The sequence below is a fragment of the Equus quagga genome, chromosome 4 (assembly GCF_021613505.1).
Source record: "Equus quagga isolate Etosha38 chromosome 4, UCLA_HA_Equagga_1.0, whole genome shotgun sequence".
In the NCBI taxonomy this organism is placed as follows: Eukaryota; Metazoa; Chordata; class Mammalia; order Perissodactyla; family Equidae; genus Equus; species Equus quagga.
Window position 1 is genome coordinate 125,533,763 of NC_060270.1, and position 23,186 is coordinate 125,556,948.

General features: G+C 32.3%; 1 protein-coding gene and 1 long non-coding RNA gene across 4 annotated transcripts in view; one reads left to right on the forward strand and one right to left on the reverse strand.

Annotated features, from left to right (window-relative positions):
* The window catches only part of LOC124238640 (PTB domain-containing engulfment adapter protein 1), a 270,866-nt gene extending 256,173 nt beyond the window's left edge, over positions 1-14,693 (forward strand). For all 3 annotated transcript variants that reach the window (XM_046659822.1, XM_046659820.1, XM_046659823.1), the window contains 3 exons: positions 2,776-2,914; positions 6,838-6,932; positions 12,730-14,693. In XM_046659822.1, the coding sequence (XP_046515778.1) occupies positions 2,776-2,914; positions 6,838-6,932; positions 12,730-12,801 (306 nt within the window). In that variant the 3' untranslated portion in view covers positions 12,802-14,693. The remainder of the gene's footprint in view (positions 1-2,775; positions 2,915-6,837; positions 6,933-12,729) is intronic.
* Positions 14,694-17,469: 2,776 nt separating this feature from the next.
* Positions 17,470-19,756, reverse strand: LOC124238735 (uncharacterized). The gene is made up of 4 exons (XR_006888352.1): positions 19,406-19,756; positions 19,015-19,162; positions 18,365-18,414; positions 17,470-17,720 (listed from the first exon to the last, which is right to left on the reverse strand). It is a non-coding gene; the product is annotated as an uncharacterized LOC124238735 (long non-coding RNA).
* Between the last annotated feature and the right edge of the window lie 3,430 nt (positions 19,757-23,186).

The following is a 23,186-nucleotide window of genomic DNA, read 5'->3' on the forward strand; positions in this document are numbered from 1 at the left end:
GAAATAGCTGCTGAAAGTCATCCAAAGACTGATGTTTAGACCCACTACAGTGTACTACTTGCTTATTATCGTATTATTTATTATCTTTCTGATTTATTTGAGATGCTTGATGACTCTCTGCCCATCTTCCAAAAGTCTTACCATTTGGAACTTACTGCCTATAGAAAGGGCGTGATGATTGGAGTCAGATTGTTTTGAATTTTGGATTTGCTTCTTACCTCATATAGGAATAAGTCGCAAAGAATCCATGAGCCTAATTCCCACCTCTTAGCACATAATGTCACTAATGCTAATATTTCCAAAGAATGTTTTGAGGATTAAATCTAAAATGTATGTTCTAACCGTTTTTGAAAATTCTGCAAAGTTTTAACTTTTCACGAGACTTTACTCCTGCTTCAATGACTGTTTTTTTCTTATTACTATCCTTCGTTTCCCCATCTCATTGCACGGGGGATCTTCAGAAATAAATCTTAAAGCTTTCCCCATTTTCCTCTCCACTGTCTTCCTCTCAAGTCATATTGAATGCAATATTTTATTTAATTATCTAAAGATGTAATGTTTCAGTGAAAAATGGTCAAATTAATCCAGGATCTAAGGACTATTACAATAGGAAAATCTACTCAAACCGTTTTAATTTTAGTAAAGTTATTTTAAAATTACTTATCATTTTCACACAATAACATTCAATAAAGAAATTTTCATATATACTTTTTCCTTCTTTCTCCATGTCTCCTTTCTTCTCCTTAGTATATTTCTCTGTCATTCCTTTACAGCTGCTGCACAAAATGTCCGATCATGAGCAACACGGGTTTCAGAGATGCGCATCCTCTTTCTGGCGTAGTAGTGATGTTTCATCTCCTTGTCTAAATATTTCTTCCATTACTGTCACTCCTGTCAACTCGCCTGATTCCAGACTCTCATTGGGACTGTTAGTACCACCACCTTCTAAATGTGGCCTTCCCAAGCCAGTCAGTGAGAGCAGCATCCCAAGACCTCATGTAATTTGCTAAACAGAAATTTTTTTATTATCCTACTTATTTTTTTTTAAATCTGCCAAAACGTGCCATTTATATAGTAATGAAAAAATCAGGTATGTCTTGAATCAATGTGCTGTGATCTGGGGACTTGGTGTGTCATTTTTGCTTCCTTTGCTTGCCTGATATCAGAGAGTTTCAGGTGGGGAGTGGTGATAGTAGACAAGTCCACAGAAGTACAAAATAGGACAGGTCCTTCCAAAGATCCATCAGATACGGCAATTGAGAAATTCGGTCATTGGTGATATTGATAAAAGCAGTTTCAGTAGAGTTCAGCAAAAAAGAACGAAGTCTAGATTGATGTGAGTTGAGGATTGAGTGAAGTAAAGGCTAAGGCAGCAAGTGTAGTACCTCTTTCAAGGAGCTTCACTTTGAAGGGAAGAAAAAGAGAGATGAGAGTCTAAAGGAGTAAAGAGGGACAGAATAAAGATGTTTTTGGTTGGTTGGTTGGTTTTTAACAACGGTCAATATTGAGTATCTTTACCCTGGGAAAGAGGAGAGAGATGGAAGCCAGGGGAGCTAGAGGGATAGGATTAGGAGAACAATGTTCCTGAGCAAGAGGGAAGAGCTGAGGGATAAGGTTGCCCTGAAGTCTTTGGATGGTAGTTATGACTGACTGGTAAAGTAAACTGTTAAAGAAAGGGAGATGACAACAATGTTCCTGCATGAAAAAAGTGCTGACAGTCATGGTAACAGAACAACAAATCCATCACTCTGCACATGGCTAGCCTTATTTTTCTTCACTATCTGCATCATCTGCAAACCAGGAAAACAAATGTATTCTGAGAGCACTAATTTTAATATGAACCACTTTAAGCAATCTCTGTTCTTGTTCTTATAGGAAAGCAAATTTTTCCTCACCATTCCTCTCCAAAATGAGAATTCTCTTTGTTTTATAGAGTATATATAATATAGATTAGATTATAAATTATAGATTATGATATTAGACTATAATATAACTATAGATTATATCATATATATATAATCTTTGTATATATATATGTAAATATCTTTTTCCCCGTATGACACTCAAAGTGATGATTGTCTCATTCTTACATTATGTCCTAGCATAGATAACTTAATGATTTTGGTGGTATATTTAGTGATTATTAATTTATTTCACAAGTTAGCTATTTATTATAGAAAATTTGATGAAATTTTATTTCAGGAATAAAAGGCACTGCAATGAATATAATAGTTGGCTGCCATTGTAGTTATAAATACAAATTAAAATATACTCTAAAGTTTTTAAAAATTGTTTTTTAAATATAAATTTTTAAAAGTTTAAACATTTAAGCAATTTTAAAACTTTATTTAAAAAAATTTTTTAAATCTTATTGCATAAGATTAAAATTTAGTTATAATCTTATGCAAAATATATTACTAAAATCAGGTTTTTATATAATTCCTAACATGTTTTCAATTCTCTAATGTAAATGGCAGTTATTTCTAGATATACAAAAAATCCAATATAACTTTTATATCTATGTAGGATAGTATTGTCACTATTTTTGCCATCATCTTGGAGAACATTTTTGCAGAAATTTTCTTGCCAAGGAGCATTTGGCATAGCTTGTTGAATCATATGAACTTGCCAATATTTAACTATTTTTTGATCTACAAAATAAGTTCATATGATTCAACTGAATTGTGTATATATGTTTTATATGTATATGAAATATTTAACATTATAATGTGTCTACATGAACTACTACCCTAATTCATATTATCTTCATTGCAGGCAGGCAGTGTGACACCTAAGTCACCCTCCACTGACATCTTTGATATGATTCCATTTTCTCCAATATCACATCAGTCTTCGATACCTACTCGCAATGGCACACAGCCACCTCCAGTACCTAGTAGATCTACCGAGATTAGTAAGCTTTCTAAACAAATCAATATTCTGTGCTGTATTTGTGTACATTTTAAATGTTTAATACTTTATGAGAAATTATGTATCTTAACAAGCTCACTAAAAATTTTAATCACTAAAGTATTATCTTTATATATATGTGGCAAATTCAGTTAATTATATTTCACTTTGTAATCAGAGTATACTACTAAAGACATCACTATTTGCATTTCAGACTCTTTTATGAAAACTGATATTTTGGTATAGGGTTATTTACATCATAATACAAAGCACTTAATTATATTTTTATTGTGTTTGGGCTTATATTTTTAATGTTTACTTTAATGATTAAAAGCAATTCTGGTGATAATTATTTTAATCGTTTTGACATGTTTAATAGAGCTCAATTTAAATTTTTTGTTATCAGAGTATATAGATAGTCTTAGTTGAAGAAATATATAAATTTATGAATTCCATAATTTGTTTATTTATTAACCCAATGTGAGGGTTCTTCTTTCGATAACTAAATTGGTATAAATAGTTTGCTTTTCTGATTTACCTTTTATATATCCGGGAGGAACATAAAAGTCTCTTTCTGATGAATTAGCAAGCATCCACAGATGCTCACTGTCCATGTCTTGACTGTGTTCTGATCTGTGTCCTGTCACAAAAATGAAAAGAGTAGTTTCCAATGGCCATGATCAGTCATGACGTCCACAGGGAAAATGGTTCACATTAAGACATTTCCAATATAACTCTGAAGTTTTAGCTTAAGTCTTTAAAGCATGTCGGGGCCTATAGTTTGTTTCCCCCTGTGGAACTTAAAGTACATTGCACATGTTAGGTATTTAATAAATTTCAGAGGACTAATTTGTAAATACAAAGCAATAACATGGGGAACTTAAAAGACAATTTATAAAAATATTTCCATACTTTATGTAAGCTGAAATATATATTTAAATTCCTCTGAATATATTTTGTGTCAATGCAAAATAGTTTTTTTGAGGAAATAATCCACATTATACACATCACAGTGTGTTTTTAGAAGATGTTGCCAACATCCTGATATCACAGTAGGGTATTTTTTTGTCCTGAAGAGTGTCCCACATCTCTTCCTTACCCCTGTTTTTCACTTCCATGGACGTCATCATTGATTCCTCATTCGTTTGTTTAATTCAATGGGCATTTGTTTAGCATATACACTAAACTTGGGTTACATGCTGGAATTTGAAATATAAATTAGCAATGTATCTGCAGTAGAGGCTTTTAATCCAAGTCAAAATATAAATTGAGCAGAGTGACTAGATTTTATAATATTTAGAAGGAATCATCTATCAGGATGGTAATTGAGAATTCAAAATCAATTATGGTCCAGGGTTTTAGAGCAAGCATTGTTAGCACAGGGAAACTAGAGGTAAAGAAGGAGAAAATAATGTTTCTGTTTTAGACATTGATGAGTTTGAAATGCCTTTGGAAAATCTAGGCAGAGATGATCAAATGGTTTTAAGGGATTTATTAATGAGAAGCTGAAGTAATTTTTTCCTGTCTACCTATCCTGAGTGTCATAGTTTAGTAAATACAATAATACATCAATAGATAGAAAGATTACTTAGATGGATAGAGTCCTAGTTGCCACTATACCATATCTGTCTATCTATCTCTCTATCTTTTCATCTTTCTATCTATACTAACAATATAAGGACAAATTGTTCAACTCAATTTTAATTGTAAAATTGTCTAAAACTCTAATCCAATGGAGTTGTAGTAATAGGACTTTTTCTTAAATGAAGCCTTAAATGTATTCATTCATTTCTTTTATTATCTACTAAATACATAAAAGCCGAAACCTAAAAGATTGTTCCTTAGTTTCTCTCCTTACTGCCTGAGAACCCTGGTTGTTCTCCAGAACATATTTTTGATCTTTGAATATGTATTAGAATTTAATTAATTTGTTTAATGCTATGTTCCCTGATTGACCATGAATTCCGTGAGGGAAAGGACTTGGTTCTTTTTTCACTACTTTAATCCATTGCCTAGCAAAATGCGTGGCACGTAATATGTGTTCAATAAATATTTAGTGGATAAAGGAAAGAATGACTGAGTGAAGTGTCACCTATTAGTTTTTATTCTTTTACTCTTGCATTAGACTTAAATAATTTTGATGTTATTAATTACATAGCGAAGTTTTTTCATTGGAAATTGAACTTGCATGATTTTTTGTTATGAATTTTAGATCCATCTGAGCTGGCCAAAATATGCCAAAGAGCTCTGTAATATTTATTAATTTGCATGGTATTAATATCTTTACTTAATTATGTAAAGTAGAAACTTCTTAACTTGTGGAGGAGTCATGGACCCTTGAGAATATGAGAAAAGCTAGGAAACCTCTTCACAGATAAACACAACATGCCCGCTCATACAAAATTTCACATTGCATTTCAGGAATGTCAAGGGTCCCTTAAAACCCGTCTGAGATCTCGGGTGATTTTGAGTCCCAATTTCAGAAAATCTGTGTAATGAAAATCTCTGTTCCTTCTGATCAGCTCTCCTTCCTCTTCATTAATTCATTCCTTTTGCCCAGTATCTACCATGTGTAAAGCATTGTTCGATGTGCTTCTGGGACGGTGGTAACCAGGATACTCCTCCAATGGAAAGTTCCTCTGTTCTCTAAGTTCTGGTTTATTTCCTAAACAACATCAGACTGAGGAACATAAGTAGTAAAAACAATAATAATACCCATCAATTGTATAGAAGGGGGCAATAAATTCCCATTTGTTGAAGACAGTCCTTGCTTATGCCTTTTGTCCTGGTGAAACTATTGGTCACACTCATTTCACTCTTAAAAGTGTCTATTGGTATGGTAAATTATATGTCCTTCTTATTTATACAATACTTACCAGCACCAGGAAGTTCAAAAAATTTTACATTTATTAACCTATTTAACACATAAATCTGAAAAACAAAAAAGCCCAGCTATAATTAGGGAAGTAAGAATTTTTCATGATGGGAGTCAGAGTGGTTTAGAGGCGATGGTAGAACTCCAGTAGAGTAAATATTATTTCTTACATAGCGCTGAATTTAGATAATATAGTTTTCTGCAAAATGAAAGTCTTAATACATTATAAATTCTCGTGCCTGTATATAATGTAAAATTTTTTGTCAATTAAGGCTGCATTTGAATTGATTCAGAGGAAAGAAATTTCTTAACCATTTTTAAAATTTTTAAATCACACAATAAGTCATAGTCTTATCAGGTACAAACATCAGTTTTAATTTTGATAGTTTGTTAGTGATTAAAAAGATGCATACTGCAGAATATATGTACAGAGAACTTCTGATACTCCATTACTGCTATTTTTGAAAAGAAATTTGTTTCTGGGATAGGAGGATTTTTAAAGAACTTCTCTCATTGTGGTTATGTAGGAAGATGATATGACTGCATGCGACATAAGATGATATGCCTTAAATTTTTCCGGCTAAAAAGTGAGATTAAAGTACATGAACTGTGAGAAAAACTACTTACCAATCTGCCCAAGTGTACATATTGCTTCACTATTGTGTTGCAAAGTCACCATACATGGACTAGGGAAGTCTCAATGAATAGTATATTAATTTTAGTACATTTAAATGGCTCCAGTATTGCAGGTATTATAGTATATTGATTACCAAATATTTGGTAAATTTAATATTGTCTTAATTAAAGACTCAGAAACCTCTCTGGATAATAATTCTTTGTAACCAGTTTTTAATATCATCCTAAAATGGATCTTTGCTTCCTTGTTAGTGTTTAGCTAGTCTAAGCTCAGGAAAGCCCAGCCTAAAGTGTAAGTGTGGATCGGGGCTCATTGGTGAGGTAAATATTTCTTGATATAATCATGCCTTCAAAATCTAACTCACCCCAATTCATTTCTTGTCATTTCATTTACTAAATTGTTTTCTTCCTTTTAGAACGGGACCTATTTGGAGCAGAACCTTTTGACCCATTTAACTGTGGAGCAGGGGATTTCCCTCCAGATATTCAATCAAAATTAGATGAGATGCAGGTGACTATTTTAACAGATTGTCCCATAAATGGTTTTTTTTTCTTTTTAATATGGGATTAAGAAAATGTTATAAATCAAAACTACCCTTCGCTTGAATTATTACCACTATAAAAACTTACTTAAAATAATTATTTTAAAATAATAATGTACATTTTGCCCTAAAATACTCCCATAGATGCTAAGGATAAGGTTTTGTTTCGTTTTGTTCTTAATGATGCAATTTACAATGTCAACAAGATAATTTTATACAAAATTACATGGATTCTAATGGTTCATTATTTTGGAGTCCACAAATTAAAAGGTCATTGCACTAGATTTATAAGATTTGATCTCAGTCTTAACAATTATGAATTTCAAAATTGTGAATGAGTGGATAAAGGAAAATCTTCGTAAGAGTAAAGTCAGTCTCTCTTAAAGGAAGCATTGTAGCTGCTGGTCATAAGTTCTGGGCTCTTATTAAAAAAGCAGACACCCATGACAACTTTTTTAGGAATGTAGTCCAGTCAGGTTTTCATTTCTCTCTCTCTCTTTTATTTTTCAATGCTGAATTGTTCTGGAAGTTTGAAGATACTGGTTTTAAAAGCTTTATACAGTGAGCCATGATTAATAAGTAGTCTTATAAGCGCTAGAATAAACTCTTCTCTTTATACTTGTCCTTTGCATTTTGGTGAAGTTATTATATCTTATTTTATCCTATTTTTCATTACAAAGACTGTATATATAGAATGCAGACAGAGACTAATTATACGGAGCTGATTGAGGAGAGGAGGTGAAGAGAAGAGTCATTTCCATTTATTAGGTCTGGGTTATATATTCACTCTCTATGCCTCATTTCCTGGAAAAAAAATTAATGGGTGGATTCTGATCTTCCGACATTGGTAAAACACCCCTAGAAAGATAATACGAATACCTGTCTGCTCATTTTGGACAGCAGCCATGAAGCAGTCTTCTTTTCTGGGTAACAAGTGAATTTACTTATTGTTCTAGATATAATAATGCCTGCACTTTACAAGTGGGATTATTTAACATATGCCTTGAGGTTTTCAAAGATTATGTTAAAACAGCATTTCTCAAGTTGGGTGATTCACAATTCCCTTTTACATGAAAAGTTATTTTAAATCCTTAATATTGTCTTAAATTGTTACTAAAACATTTCTTAAGTATTTACAAAGAAGTTGTAAACAACTTATCCTTATAGCTCCCACGCAATTAATTCAAAATGTAAATTAAATAAAAGCAAAATTACAACACCGCCTAATAAAATTCATTGACAAACTTTGTAGAATGGATGATGTTATTTGGCTGAAATTGAAACCATCCAAATCAAAATTCTTTTAATTTCAGCACGTATCCTGTTTGATGGCACAATTTCCCCACCTCTTTTCTGCATTTCAAATATTACAAAACTTTCACTCAAATAGGGCATAATTTTTTAGTGAAATCAATTCCTTTCTTTTTTCATTAGTTTTATCAATGAGGCTTGTACTACTTGGGACTTTGCTTTTGTGGGAACAAATATGAACATGGGCACTGATATGATAGTATTTGTTCTCAAGGATAATGCAAATTATAAAGAGTATTTTTCTATTAATGTTTTTTAGATTTTCACAAAACTGAAGTTTTCTATAGATTTTGAAAATCAGCCTATATTTCCAGATTTTTGTAGGAACCCAGTTTGAGAAACACTGTGTTGGAATGATTTAGTGACGTGTTAGTCAAATAATGTTAAGCTGTGGTAGTTTTGCATTTGTTTTTGTCATTTCTAATATTTTCTTAATGTCTTTTTTTATTCTTTTCTGCTTTCATGGTGGGTAGCGCCAGAGATGGTTGGTATATTATTTTCATAATAATTTTAAACAACTTACAACATCTTAAACCTAAAACTTTAATATTTGCATGCTTTATTTAATAAATATTCAAATAGTTTCATATGAATATGTATGATTATTAGTTGTGTTTAAAGAGGTTTTATAACCCATATTTTAAAGTTGTTTTCTCAATGACTTAGTCACCGTTCCATAGTCCATCTCATTGCTTGTCTGTTTCTTTTAGTCCAAGATCCACTTGCAAGGTCACTTTAAAAATAATGTTTTCTTTATCTGTGGTCTATGATGACTTTTGTTAGTAATCTTGTTAGCCTAATTAATCTAATGCACACATTTAGCTACTGTTATCTTTGCATATAATGTAAAAACAATACAGTACAATGGGTTGTATAAACCATGTTGAGTTAATAAGCCTAGTGAGATATTTGATTTTCCTCTTTCATTTACAGTGGATATCACACAAATATCTCATGCATGTAAGAATTTGAGCAGAAATGTTAAGCTATATTTTAAGTTGTTATTTTATGTTGTAAGTTGTTAGAAAATTAGATATTTATTTGAAATCAATAATGTAGTTATTTGATTTGACACAATTTAGACTTCCTGGTATGTGTCACCAATAGGCAAATAGTATTGATAGCCCAGAAGTGTACCTTGTAAGTTATAATAATTTAATACATTAAAAAAGAAGCATGGAAAGTCAAAGAAGGATGAAAGAATTTGTCATTAAGTGGTAAGTCAATTGGTTAATAATTTGGGAGATCATTTTACAGTCAAAACTTAACAACAAATACCCAGATGAATATCAAAAGCATTAGGCAGTTTAAAATGTTTGAAATACAATGGAATATTTATGAGATTTTTGAATTAGAAATTTTTATAAGGAAAAGGAAAATATGTACATCCAGTCTTTTTTAGGAGAACTTCTGTAGTTGTTTTTTATTTTCTCTTTAAAAATATATGACTACACGTAATTAAAGTAAGTGGACAAATGATTAGGAAACTAAACAATCAACACATAAATAGAAAAGCAGTAGTTCATGAAAGACCACAAATAGCTAACATATGTGTAGATATGTTCAGTCTAATCAAAGAAAACATACAAATTAAGTAAAGAACTATAAAAGCTATTTTAATCCAGCAAATTGAATATTTTATTTTCTTATTGATAATCAGTGCAGGGAAAATGCAATGAAACAAACACTCTAAACAGTTACTGGGCCAGGACCAGTTCACAGCATCCCTTTGGAGAATAATTTTTTAATACTCATATTTCTATGTGATATCAAAAACTTTAATACAGTTTATTCTGAGGAGAAAATAACTATAAATTTGGAAGATCTCTATGCACAAAAACATCCAGCTTACCTTATTCATAATTGTAAAATACTAGAAACAATGAAATTATCTTAAAAATTAATAGCATATTATATAATCATTAAATCAGTTTTACAGGGACTCAAAATAATGTAGAAAGTTTGTTCTGGTGAGATTAAAAAAGAATACAGAAAATTATACATTATATGTGTAATACATTAAATAAATAAGAAAATTATAATATAATATATAGTTATTTATATTATTATTAAAATTGTTTAAAAACACTATGGATAGAACAAAGGAGACTCTAAATACATACCTCACAATGTGTTAACAACTGTTGCATAAGAGTGCTTTTTTCCTTCCTTCATATGCTTTTCTCCCTATTTCAAAATAAGAAAATACAAAATATTGGGCAAAATATTTCATAAAAATGTATGTTATTAATAATATATTAATAATGAAATCATTCATTTATGTGATACTAGTTTATGATAATTTCCATCAGTACATAAATAAAGCCTCATGTTCATTCAGAGGTTTGAAATTCAAGAGGGTATGGAAACCTTAGAAGGATTCAGAGTCCATTAAATCATGATTTGCTAAATGAGACCTAGGAGCAAAGGTCAGAAAATGTGAGGGAAATTTTATCTTAAGAGGATAGAAAACCAAAGAGCCGTTTAACAACTTGTCTGTTAATAGGGGTGATTAAGTTGATCTAAGGGGACTCCAAAAGATCCTTATCAAATCACCATGGGGATAGTCTTGTAAGTGATGTACAGATACTTTTTTATTGTTGAAATAGTGATCAACCCCTATTTTACTTTGACTGCTATCCTGCCTTTCAAATAATGATAACATATTGATAAATAGTATTTTCAGGGTAGTTGAAGTGATAGTGGTTTGATTTCAGAAAGCACTGATAAAACTTGAAAAATACTGTATGGGATCAAACCTTTCCAAGGGTAACATATATCCAATTATCTATATATCTGTGTGTTCATCTAATATACCAGAAGATGACAGAGTACCAAGATCCTCAGATAGGCAAATAAAATATTTTAAAAGATAGTTTATTTATAATATTTTTCAATTTAAAGTATTGACTTTACTATTTGGCAACTGTTTAAAAATATGCACACATATGACAAAATACTTCTTCTTGTGATAAGAACAGGCTTTTAAAAAATAAAGGTAAGTACCCTGACTCTTGCTCAACTAAATGTAATTTCTTAAGTACTTGGAAGAAGTTTTGGAAAACCTTTACAGTGATGGCATTGCTATGTGGTCTTTGCGCTGTGGACCTAATGAAGAGCATTCCCTGAACATTAATAGCCATTAAGGTGTGGCTTACAGTTTATAAGATTTTCTTCGTCTATATGATAATGTTTGCTTTGGATTTGTAATAAGATAAGTACATTAGATACCTATTCTAAATGAAAGTAATTTGGGGAAATGCAAAGAGATACACAATAGGCTAACACACAAGTAGATACCATCTAATTAAAGAAAACACAAAGCAGAACAGAGGACAAAGACCTTCTCTTTCAAAGACGTTTTCTTTTCCTCGGGAATAGATTGCTGTCTACGTTTCATTTGCCAATAATGTGTCACATGGCCACCCCAAACTACAAATTACCTCCCTGAACAAAATTTCAGTTCTGTTAGTAAGAAAGAAAGGTAGGTATATAGAGAGACAGAGAGAGAGAGAACACTGCCACATTGCTTCTACAGGGAAACCTAAAATGTGGCCTCCAATTCCACTGATTAATGTGAGTCTGTACTTTTCATCTCTTCTTTGTAGGCCTGTGTACATAGATTATGGGCAAGGATGGGGATGGGGGAGGTGGTAAGACCAGACATAGCCCATAGTTCAATTATTTTATGCAAAAAAAAGAAGAGAGCTTGGAGTAGAGAAAGACAAACTCCTTCGCCACTAACTTTTAACTCAAAATCTTAGGGGAGAAAAAAAACTTTCACAGCAATTGTGTACTTGCTCTCAATAAATCAAAGGCATCTTAACTCCGAGAAACATCTAAGGCGTGCTAGAGGGAGTGGGATTCAGAGCAACAACTTGCAACTACAAGCAACAGCAGGACTGGTAGAGGAAGCTTTCTCCATGACAAAGAAGTCTGCAGTTCTGTGTTCCACATATGCTATGGCATTGTGTTTACTAAAAGTATTTACCCAGGCTCTGGACAGTGATAACCAGGAAGAAAAGGTGAAAACTATCAGACTGTCTTGAACCTTTCATCAGTTTGAGGTCTAGCTGTCTTACTTACAGTCAAATGAATATTGATCCTTAAAGTCAACAGAGGGGTTTAAGCTACAATAAAATAGCATAATTAATAGAGTTTACTGAAAAAAACTTTGTCTTAAAACTACTTAATTCCATATATTTCTGTTTTCTGCAGTCTTTCATGCATGCTAATCTCACATATATTTAAAACATTTAAGATGCTAATGGGTGTGAAGAACTGCCGGAGGTATACACATATACAAAAATTAGACAAGCCAACATTTGACATATAATTATTTCTTATATTATAGCATGAAGATTTCAACTTCTGTTTGTGGAATTTTTCATTTACTGATTTTTTTTTTCTTGCCATGAGCATTTCCTATTTCAATGATTTTACTCTGTTTTGCAGGAGGGGTTCAAAATGGGACTAACTCTTGAAGGCACAGTATTTTGTCTGGACCCGGTAGACAGCAGGTGCTGATGCCAAGAACAAGAGATCCCGATTCACCTTAAATTTGTTTTATAGACATATATATCATTCATTATTACTTTATGACAGGAACTATACATGTGCCAATATATTTTTGAATATCTAACTTTTTGAAAATTATTTCAGTAGAATTTCCTCATACCTTCTCTGTTGATCTGTAATGTTTTATTTTAAAAACAACTTGCTGTAAGTAAATCATACTTTTATGTTCCTTTCTGTTTCTGTTGTAGGTGAATTTATAATCAAAAAACAAATTATGCAAGTATCTGCCTTGTGTCTGAATTCTAAATAATTAGCATCTTGAAATTTGTGTTCATTCTCCAGGCTGCTAGTTTATTACTGACTCCCAAAAGCCATATCTTAATGATACCTTTCAAAGTCCTGAGGAGATATACCAGTATCAATCTAAATATGCTCTATATTCAAACCAATAAACATGTTACCATTCATTAGACAGATGCCATTTTATGTATTAAATGTTGTTCATGTCATTGGAAAAACGTAAACTTTGAATATAATGCCACCAGGTCATTTTTAACAGGTAAAATAACAAACATCCTATAAATTCCAATAAAAATTAAACCAAACGTATTTAGAGTATTTATTAGTAAGAGCAAGGTAATAATGTTAGTTGCTATGAGTTATACTCTAAATATTTTATTTATTTAATAAACAAAGATCGTGGGGAAAAAATGAAAATTTTCTCTTTACAAAACATTTAAAATTTAATTTCTAATGGATAGCTTATATTGCAACCATCTAAACATCATCTGATCTGATGTTTCCTAAAAAATATTGGAAATATATGCTGCCTGTAGTTGCAATGTCTATAACCCATCTTTACCAAATATATTTTTTCTCACTGAATAAGAGTATCCAATATTTTCTCCTTTGATAAAGATATTTTCTCACCAAAGCTTATTTTGTGATGCTTCATTAGTGTCGATGCTTTAAAATCTATGGCAACTATTCTTTATGAATCATCAAACATATTTAGCAAATTTAATTTGTATTTGTTTTGTTGAAGTGAGAATCTCATTTTTCACAAAAGTCAAGTTGCTGCTTAGTTTAGTCTAACGTGTACAATAAAATTTTCTTGCATCTCATTCTTGATGTGCTGATAAACCTTGACCTTTGAAAATGTTTGTTTCCTATCCCTTTGCCCATTATGTAACAGACTGTAATTTGTACTTGCTGCAACAAAAACAAACAATCAAATTTATAATGTGATTCATCACGTTATGGGAAAAATAAGTTAAATTAATGAAAATGTGAGCTTGGATTGGGGTAGATCTCAAAAATAGATTTTTCTTTTACTCATGGAAATTTTCAAGTGCTAAAGGTACATTTTCACTAGGAAAAGAAATCAAATATGCTTATGCAATATTATATTTGTATGTATCTTCATAATCTTCTCCAGTATATATAAACCTTCTTGTTTGTTTTCTGTTATCTGCTAAGTTGTACCTTAATTAGAAGGTAGTATATGTTTCATAAAGAAGAGTCTTTATAATTTTGTTTGTCATATAGTATTTTGGAATTTGTATAATGAGGATGTTTAGAAGCCATATCAATGGCTTTTTTTAACAGATAGAATTTGTATTTTTATTGTTCTTTAAAAAGCTTTATGTAATAGGTATATATTTAGTGGCCATTTATTATCAATGGTTAACACAATAGAGTATACTAAGATGGTATTTGCACATTTAAGATATGTTACTTTACCAATTTTTAATGGTAATCAATTCTGCTACTGGCATGATTAAATAGTACATAATTGGTCATTAATTATGAACATTTATTTCACCAGTGCATTTTTATGAAGATCCAGTTGAAAATTGTATTTCTATGTAAACTCAATGATATGTTTGACTTTGCCAAGAATAAATGATTTTAAATAAATTGTATAATTTATTCATTCAATAATGTCTAATTAATGTAGACACATTCTGAAGCTAATTACATGACATTTTCCTGCTTACAAAATGGAATTGAAAGAAAAAAAGAAAGAGATGGAAGGAAGGAAGGAAGGAAGGAAAGAAGGGAGGGAGGGAGGGAGGGTGGGAGGCAGGAAGGAAGGAAGAAAGAGCTTTAACTTCATTTCTTACAGCCCACACACATTTTAACTTTATGCGCAAATATCTTTCAGTTGTGAAAACAGTGGACTTGATTCTGCTGGTGAGAGAGGTCATAATTTGGTTCCTTTCACCAGAAGCATCTGGTGCAATAACTGTATTGCGTAAATATCTCTTTTCAAAATTGAGAGCCTTTTTAACCTAGTAATAATCCAAAGGGTGTCTTGGTGGATAGTCTTAAAACAGTGGACTTGATCATAGGACTTGAGTTGTGGCTAACTGGAATGTCATGAAGAAGTTTTGAACCTATTCAAAACACAATGTCAAATATTTTAAAGACACACAGGACTCACATGCACAGCCTTTGCACACCAGTAAACAATTCATCAATCCATTCAACAAAATTCATTTATTACTCATTCTGTGAATAATATGTATTATGTGGGTAAGAAAACATCTACTAAGTTTGCTAACAGACATTGTTAAATTGAAGATGACCAGATCCCTCCCTTCAGTTAGCTTATTGTCATGAAGGAAAAGTAAGGCAAAAACATGAATTAATAAATGAAAACCAACGTGTATTAATGTTCTGTGTGAACCAAAAACTTCCCCAAGAGCACTTATATTTAACTGATTAAATTTGGGTACCTAGCACTGGCTAGTGCCTATAATCTTAGATATCCAGTGTGAGACTTATCAAGACAGACCAATAGCAATAATTTCCCTCATCTCTTCTTGTTTCCTATGTTTTGGATTTGAATTTTTTTCAAAAAATGTTGGTCACATTATTGGAATTCATTTTCAGATAGATTTTGCGTTGTATTTCTAAACGCTGACTTTTTTTTTTCGTTTTTTGATGTTCTTAACATAACCATAAAAAAAACTGGCTGTTAATATTTTTCTGTTCCAATGTTTCCATATATAGTTCCAAATTCAATATTTATTCATTATTTTGGATTTCAGCCTCTGTTAAATTGCTTGAAGAATCTTGAACTCAGTTTTGACAACTAAATCTCAGACTCCACCCAAACTACACCCCTTCTAGGCAGCTAACATTCTGTTGCCATGGGCATGGCTAGTATTGCCCTCAGACCCCCGTGTCTCCTGCAGGAAGGGCCTAACTTAAGTGTCTTTTCCTTCCTAGATAGCCTCAGACAAATTTCTCAAGAACTTCTTCCATCAATGCTCATCCTGCAAATTTGACACAAACCTTAATTCTTATACGTGCTCCATGTCTTGATCTTATGTTGTTACGGTACAAATATAATGCACTTCTAGAAATCTCTCCCTTAAAACATATTTTCCTTAGAATTCATTCAGAGTGGGATTCCCTTATTCTAGTGAGGAGACCGCCTCCTAAAATAATTTATGGTCTTAGTTCCTTGCTTTCAAGTGAGTTTTTATGAAATATTGATATTATTTAAATAGCAGAAGACATTACCCTTCTCTGGATTCATTTGTTTTCACTCTAGTTCATGGACTCAAGTCACATTACTTCCAAAATCATAGTTAAATAATATTCAAAAACTGGTAAATTTAAGTAGGAGTCAAATTTAAAGATTCAGTTCAAATTTTCCTGACATTACATGATAAATTGAAACAGCTGAATTTCTTATTTCTATATCACCAACCTTGGGTTTTATGTCAGTTAATAGTACCACTATAATTGTATAACTAAAAGTTTGCAAAAACTTATGCTATGTCGTTTATCGTAGCCACATTTTTGGCATTCATTCAGAGGCACACTCAAAATTTATCAAGCCAAACTTTTCCAGTTTGCAAACAACTCTATAGGCACTTTGGAACACGCAGTAAGGCTTTTAAATGTTGCTGTTTTCAGTAAAGGGAACCCGGCTAGAAGCTGTGAGAGTTATCTTCTTGAAAGAATTCCCAGGTACACACTAGTGTACTAATTAAATTCTCTGTTAAAGGACACTCTGAAGCTCTATAGCATTTGATCAGTAAATTGTACTTTATCAACTTATTATTGATGTATTTTGCATAAACCTATAAAATACTGTCTTGGAAAATCTTTTAAAATATTTTTAATAATTTTTAACTTTTCTATTTATTCTCCAAAAATCTTGAAGGAGATATTGCCTTGACATTATCATATCTTTTTTGGGCCAAGTCCAGCACTATACCCATAAGCGTTCAGTAAAAAGCTGAATGATTCTTTAGCATGCTTCTTGCTAAGGCTGTGAACTAAAACTTCTTATGCTCTCTGTGAAAGAAAAGAACCACGTGCTTTCTATGTAAATGTTCAAAGGAGATAATCACTCTCTCCTCTCTAATGAAATCTTTACTTTTAACTATCTTCCTGCAGCAATAATTTACTAAATAAAGATCTTGACAATTCTCTAAGAGTATCAAACAACCACCATAGAATCAGAAACTAAGGAAATACGGCCCAATTGAGGGAGGAAAAACATAATTATTGGGCTTCTACAAGGCTGTGAATATTCAAAGATGAATGTTGTATAATTAAGGGACATTATCTGTACTCAAGGGGATGAAGAACTGTATTTGTTGAGCATGTCTATTAAAGAATGATAGCTAAAGTCTCAGACTGTATCTTCCCTTGAATTCCATATTGTGGTCACACAGTTTTTATTGACTTAAATATTTTTAAGTTCATTTATTTGTCCTTAACTTTTTATTGTCCTCTTATTTCAAGTGACATTTCACAAGAACATGTTGGGGCCCTTCCCAGTTGACTACTCCCTCCCCTCTGTCTGGCCAGACTGCTATGTTCTAGTCTGTTCCAAAGGTCACTTGTTCCAGTTGAAATAACTGTCTGGATGGCCTGGAAATAATCCAGATACTGGTTCTTTCCTGCAAAGAAAGCAAAGAAAGATGTTTGTTTCTTGGCTACATTTTGAAAGAAAAAAATAAAAGAATTTTATGGCTAAGTCTACTAGTAGTTGAAAAAAAATTAATTTAACTCTGGGACTAATTTAAAACTATTAGTTTCCAGTGCTTTCTGTCATTTTGCTTTTTTTATATACTTTTCAAAATCAGTTGTTTACTATCAGTATCATAAATAATTGGTATTCAATAGCTAAGTATATGTAAGAAGTGTATGCAGAGAGATTTTGGCAAACATTCAGCTTATACTAATTTCTGTCACATACACTTCCTTTAGCTATTCAGTTCTTTATTTTATTCTCCATATCTGCTTTAATTGAAAAACAATAAACAACTTGTACTAGACAGTACAGGGAATGGGAGGAGACAGGTAGTGAGGGGATAGTCATAAATATTCAGCGATATCAGCTAACCCACACTTGGCAAAGTGGCTGTGCACAGATATTTGACCTGTTCACTTTTAAGTCAGTTTGGACCACTTGCAAGCTAGGGAGTAAGATGTATGATGCAATTGTGTAACAAGCTATTTCTACAGTGATTCCTCTTTAAGCCTCTGGTAACGCCTGCAGTTTTCATCTTTTCTACATAAAAGGAATTAAACAGGAAAATACCTGAAGATAAGCTGGTCACTTGTTTCACGACTTCTTGTCATCAATGGCAACTAGAAAAACAAATATTACTTTCTTAGAATCACTTGAGTTTGAAAATCATTAAACCATACCTTACTTGAATTTTTAAGTAATTAAAAAATATTACTTAGATAAGCTACATTTGCTTTAGAACAACTCAGTCTGATTTACAGGGAACCACTGAACTAAGATTTAAAATTTAATAATATCATGTTATGCTGAGGGTTACAGCTCTAGTCTGGTCTTTGACTTTGGGAAAGTCATGTAATGGGGTTCATGAAGTTCATGAACATTAGCTATTCTTGGCATAAAAAAGAAAGAAAGTCCTCCAAATAAACCAAAGATTTAAAAAGATTGTCATAGAAACCACATATTTCATCTTTTACTTACATATTAGTTATAAATAAATATTGAATCAATGGCTCCTAGGTAAATAGTGCATGTCTGGCAATAGTCCTGTAAAAGAGGACAGCAGACGGCACGAAACTATCCCAGCCTCTGTGTCTGTTTTTCTCAAAATCTGTGTATAGAATTCTGTCCCTTCATAATAAAGCTGAATGCAAGGCAAAGCATGATTCTAAGATTCTCCTTTTTCATCTTTCCTACCCCTAGGGACACATTGAAAGACAGACCTCAGAGCATATTTACGCTGGAGCAGTGGGGCCTGTGCTTCTCTTCAAAAGTATGAATGGCTTGCCACATTTTCAGGTTAATTCAAGATAGATGATGCTTGTCTCAAAGGAATTCAGAGGCGCTACTGTGTCCAAGGAAACATCAAACCTTGAAAATGCCAGCAAAGAAATGCTGGAATGAATAAGACAAAATAGTACATTGTAATATCAAAACACAAGTATTCTTAAATATGTTTACATGGAGAGAAATATTTAGATTCACAGAGACTTTGTTGTATTTCTGGATTTTATAGGAACCTGCTGGTATGTGTTTAGGCTTTATAATGAAGCTTCATATGTGAGAACATGAATATTAGAATACTTACTTGAAATGTTTTCAAATAAAACTTACCTTTGACGTCTGTTGAGTTATACTCCTTTGGGTAGCGTTTTTGAAGTTTTCCTTTTGCTGTACTTATAAAGAAAAGAAAATGCAGAGAACATAGAAATCCCCTACATGCTTGTTAAGTCTTCCAAAGGCAGCAATTGCATATCTCATCGCTCTGTGTCCCTTCCTGAAGCCTTAATCAGAGGGCTGAAACTAGAGCAAACAGCTGTCCTTGAAAGCCAAAAGGGGCTTGAGTACTTATTTCTGTTCTGCAAATTGATCGAGTCTATACAAACCTTTACAAGGTATTTCACCAAAAACCCTAAAGCAGTACCTCGTTGTTAGCCACCAGTTTAATTATTTTAAAAAGAAGCAATCAACATTGTTTGTCTGATCAAACAAAATTAATTAGAAAGCTTGTGGACATAAAATAGTCACTGAGAGCATGGAAAGCTCATGAGTCATATGACCTAGTTGAGTTTATTTAGAACACACATACACTAACAAAAATTTGGGATTCCATCAAAACCAGATTGTTTCCTGCACTGTTCCCCAACTAAAAATTAGAAGGTCAAAGGAAAATTGGATAAAAATGTCCCAAAAAGCAATGCATGAAAATTATCTGACAACTAACAAAACAAAATAAATGGAAAAGTAAAAGGAAGGCTATGTTTTATCATTTTGAATCTTACATGTTAAAGACTGTTCAACAGTCTTTTTATCTCGTATAATAGGTAATAACTTGCATCTTACATCACTTATCTTTTTCTTTAACAATTAGCAGGAAAATTGCTATAGCGAATTCAAAGGAAACAATGTCACGAGGACTTAAATAGCACAGAGAAGTATTTTGGAATGCACTTGCTCTCAAGAAAGGCCAGACGAGATTAAAATAAACGCATTAATTGATTATTGTTCTTCATGAGAACCAGCAATTTCAAGCAGAGAGAAACTTCAACTCTGTTTCAAAAGGTCAGCTGTGATGGTATTTAAGAGGAAAACTCAAGTCACATTTTTGATACTCATGACATGCTTTATGTTAAAAGGCTTCTCTGATGAGGTCCTTTTGTGCTGACTACAGTCTGTTCTCCTGGGTGAGCATAGACTGAAGGAAAAACAAGTTGTTGTCCTCCACTGATCCTGTTATGTGCCTTAACTGCACCTATTCTGAAGGGACACTTGAAATTGCTGCACCCTGGCTGCGCCTCCACTCTGACTATACTCTCTTTCCAGCAAGGGAAGTCTACATATATATATACAGAACTGAAGTTTCTAAAAATGTGATTCTGAATTTCATCTAAGCCAATTATTAAAGTAGTTTGGTGTATTCAGTGAAAATTTTGGAAATGTTTTAGAGACATATTTCTTTTTCTTTCATTTCCTAAAGGCTAAAACATCAAAAGAAAATGGTAGAAACAAAGAATATATATTGGCAAGAATGATGTGTATTTATGACTGCCAAAATTTCAAGATTACTGATACAGATTGTGGTATGTCTATGTGGCCAGAAAGATCATTGTGAGATGAGCAATCTTTTCCATCCAGCACTCCTCGTAGAATATTTTTTGGTATATGTGAAACCACAAGTACATCACTGGGAACTTACTTGTATGGAAATACGGCAGTCAAACCACTAATCATGGCAGCTAGATTTCCCAGAATAAAGCAATTGCTTTAGAAATTATGCCAACTACTTGGGTTAAAAATATGGCTTCAAAAATTACAGCTCAGCATAATATGGAAAGGTTATTAGCAAACTACAGAAGTGTGAGTCTGAAGTAGACAGTATTGCACAGCCATTTCAGGACGACTTTTATTTTTCTTAGGTATAAGTTCTCAAATAAAAGACAGTTGCAAACCCCATCGCTTATATGTTCAGTCAAGCTGGAGTTTCCATCTAACTTATCTCTGTTCTGCCTAAAGGAGTTTTAATCACAAAATACAGAAGTCTTTTTTGTATAGAATGTAGGTCACCATATAGAAACATTTTTTTCTCATTTTAAAGTGCATACTTATTCAGATGCCTTCATAAGTTATTCTTGACTTTATTATTTGACACTTCACGATACTTGTGAATTAATATGAATTAGAGCCGAGGCAATTACGAACATAGAAAAATTTATGTTAAAAGGCTTCTCTGATGAGGTCCTTTTGTGCTGACTAGAGTCTGTTCTCCTGGGTGAGTATACTTATTTACACCATTGTTCCAGACGGATTCAACATGACAGGCAGACAGCCCCCTATGTTTAAGCTCTTGTAAGAATTTTGTAAGAACTTCAAATTTTCAAAACAAACAAAATATGGTGAATGTGTATATGTTATAAAACACATTGGTTTTATATTCAGGTTTCATAAAACCAAATTCACAAAATGTCTTTCTGTTTCTTAATTTATATGTACATTTCTCAATGCTACATAATGCTAATTTGTTCCACACTGGTTTTTTTAAGCTAGCTTACCCATATAAATGATGCTCTTTTTTGATCCCCTACTATTTTAGCTCAACATTTGGTACCACTGACAGAAAACTTCACCCAACATCTTCCACTGAGTTAATTTTGTAGAACAGAAATCATCTAGTAATCCTGTGATAAAAGGATCATTTACTATCAACTGTTCTAGCTTAGGTTTCTCACAGTGAACATGAAATGGTGTGGATAATTTGACAGAAACTTCTGATTATTATATGTCATAACACTTTATTCTTATATTTGTGAAAGTGCAACATGGAATAAGTGAGTTTCTAAATGAATACTCTAAAATCCACAAGTTGTAGATAGTCCCCTATTGAAATAAACAGTTCAAAATATCAAATCGTTTGATATACTTTGGATTGTGTTTTGTTACATTTTTAATTTTTTGACATTGATAACATGACTTACAGTAGATTCTTCTACTTTCTAGTTGCATCTTTGGTTCTATCTTCTTTTTAGAGTAAAAATTACATTCAAGCATAGAGGTGACTTATTAATGATGTGTTGAGTTTAACAAAATAACTGTTAAAGTGTTCTGCAGTTGACTTTAAAGCACTTTACTTGGATAATTGTTCTCAGAAAAAATAAAAAAATAAAACTTTTTAGCGCTTTGGCTGTTATTGATGCTATCTGCTTCTTCCTAACTAGACCTTCCATATTAAATAATAATGTTTGGCTAAAATCCAAATACTGACAATACCGACTACAGGCAAGGATGTAGCACAACAGAAACCCTCACTCATTGCTGGGGAGAATGAAAAATGGTACAGTGACTTTGAAAGACAGATTGGCAGCCTCTTACAAAACTAAATATAATCTTACCATTTAATTCAGCAATTGCTCTCACAGGTATTTATCCAACTGATTTGAAAACTTATGTCTACACGAAAACCTGCATGTGAATGTTTATAGCAACTTTATTTATAATTGCTGAAAACTCGAAGTAACCAAGATGTCCTTCAACAGGCGAATGTACAGACGAACCGTGGTACATTTGTGCAACGCACCTCCATAGAATATTATTAAGAATGAGCTGTCAAAGCACCAAAAGACATGGATGAATCTTAAATGCATACTTCTAACTGAGAGAAGTCATTCTGAAAAGATTATATACTGTATGGGTCCAAGAATATTTCATTATGGAAAAGGTGAAACTACAGCCATGGTAAAAAGATCGGTGTTTGCCAAGGGTCTGAGGAAGGGGAGAGAATTTAATAGATGAAGCATAGGAAATTTTTTAAGTCAGTGAAACTATTGCGTATGATACTGTAACGCTGGATAAATGATATTGTGCAGCATAAGACTGAACCTTAATGTATACAAAGTTTGAA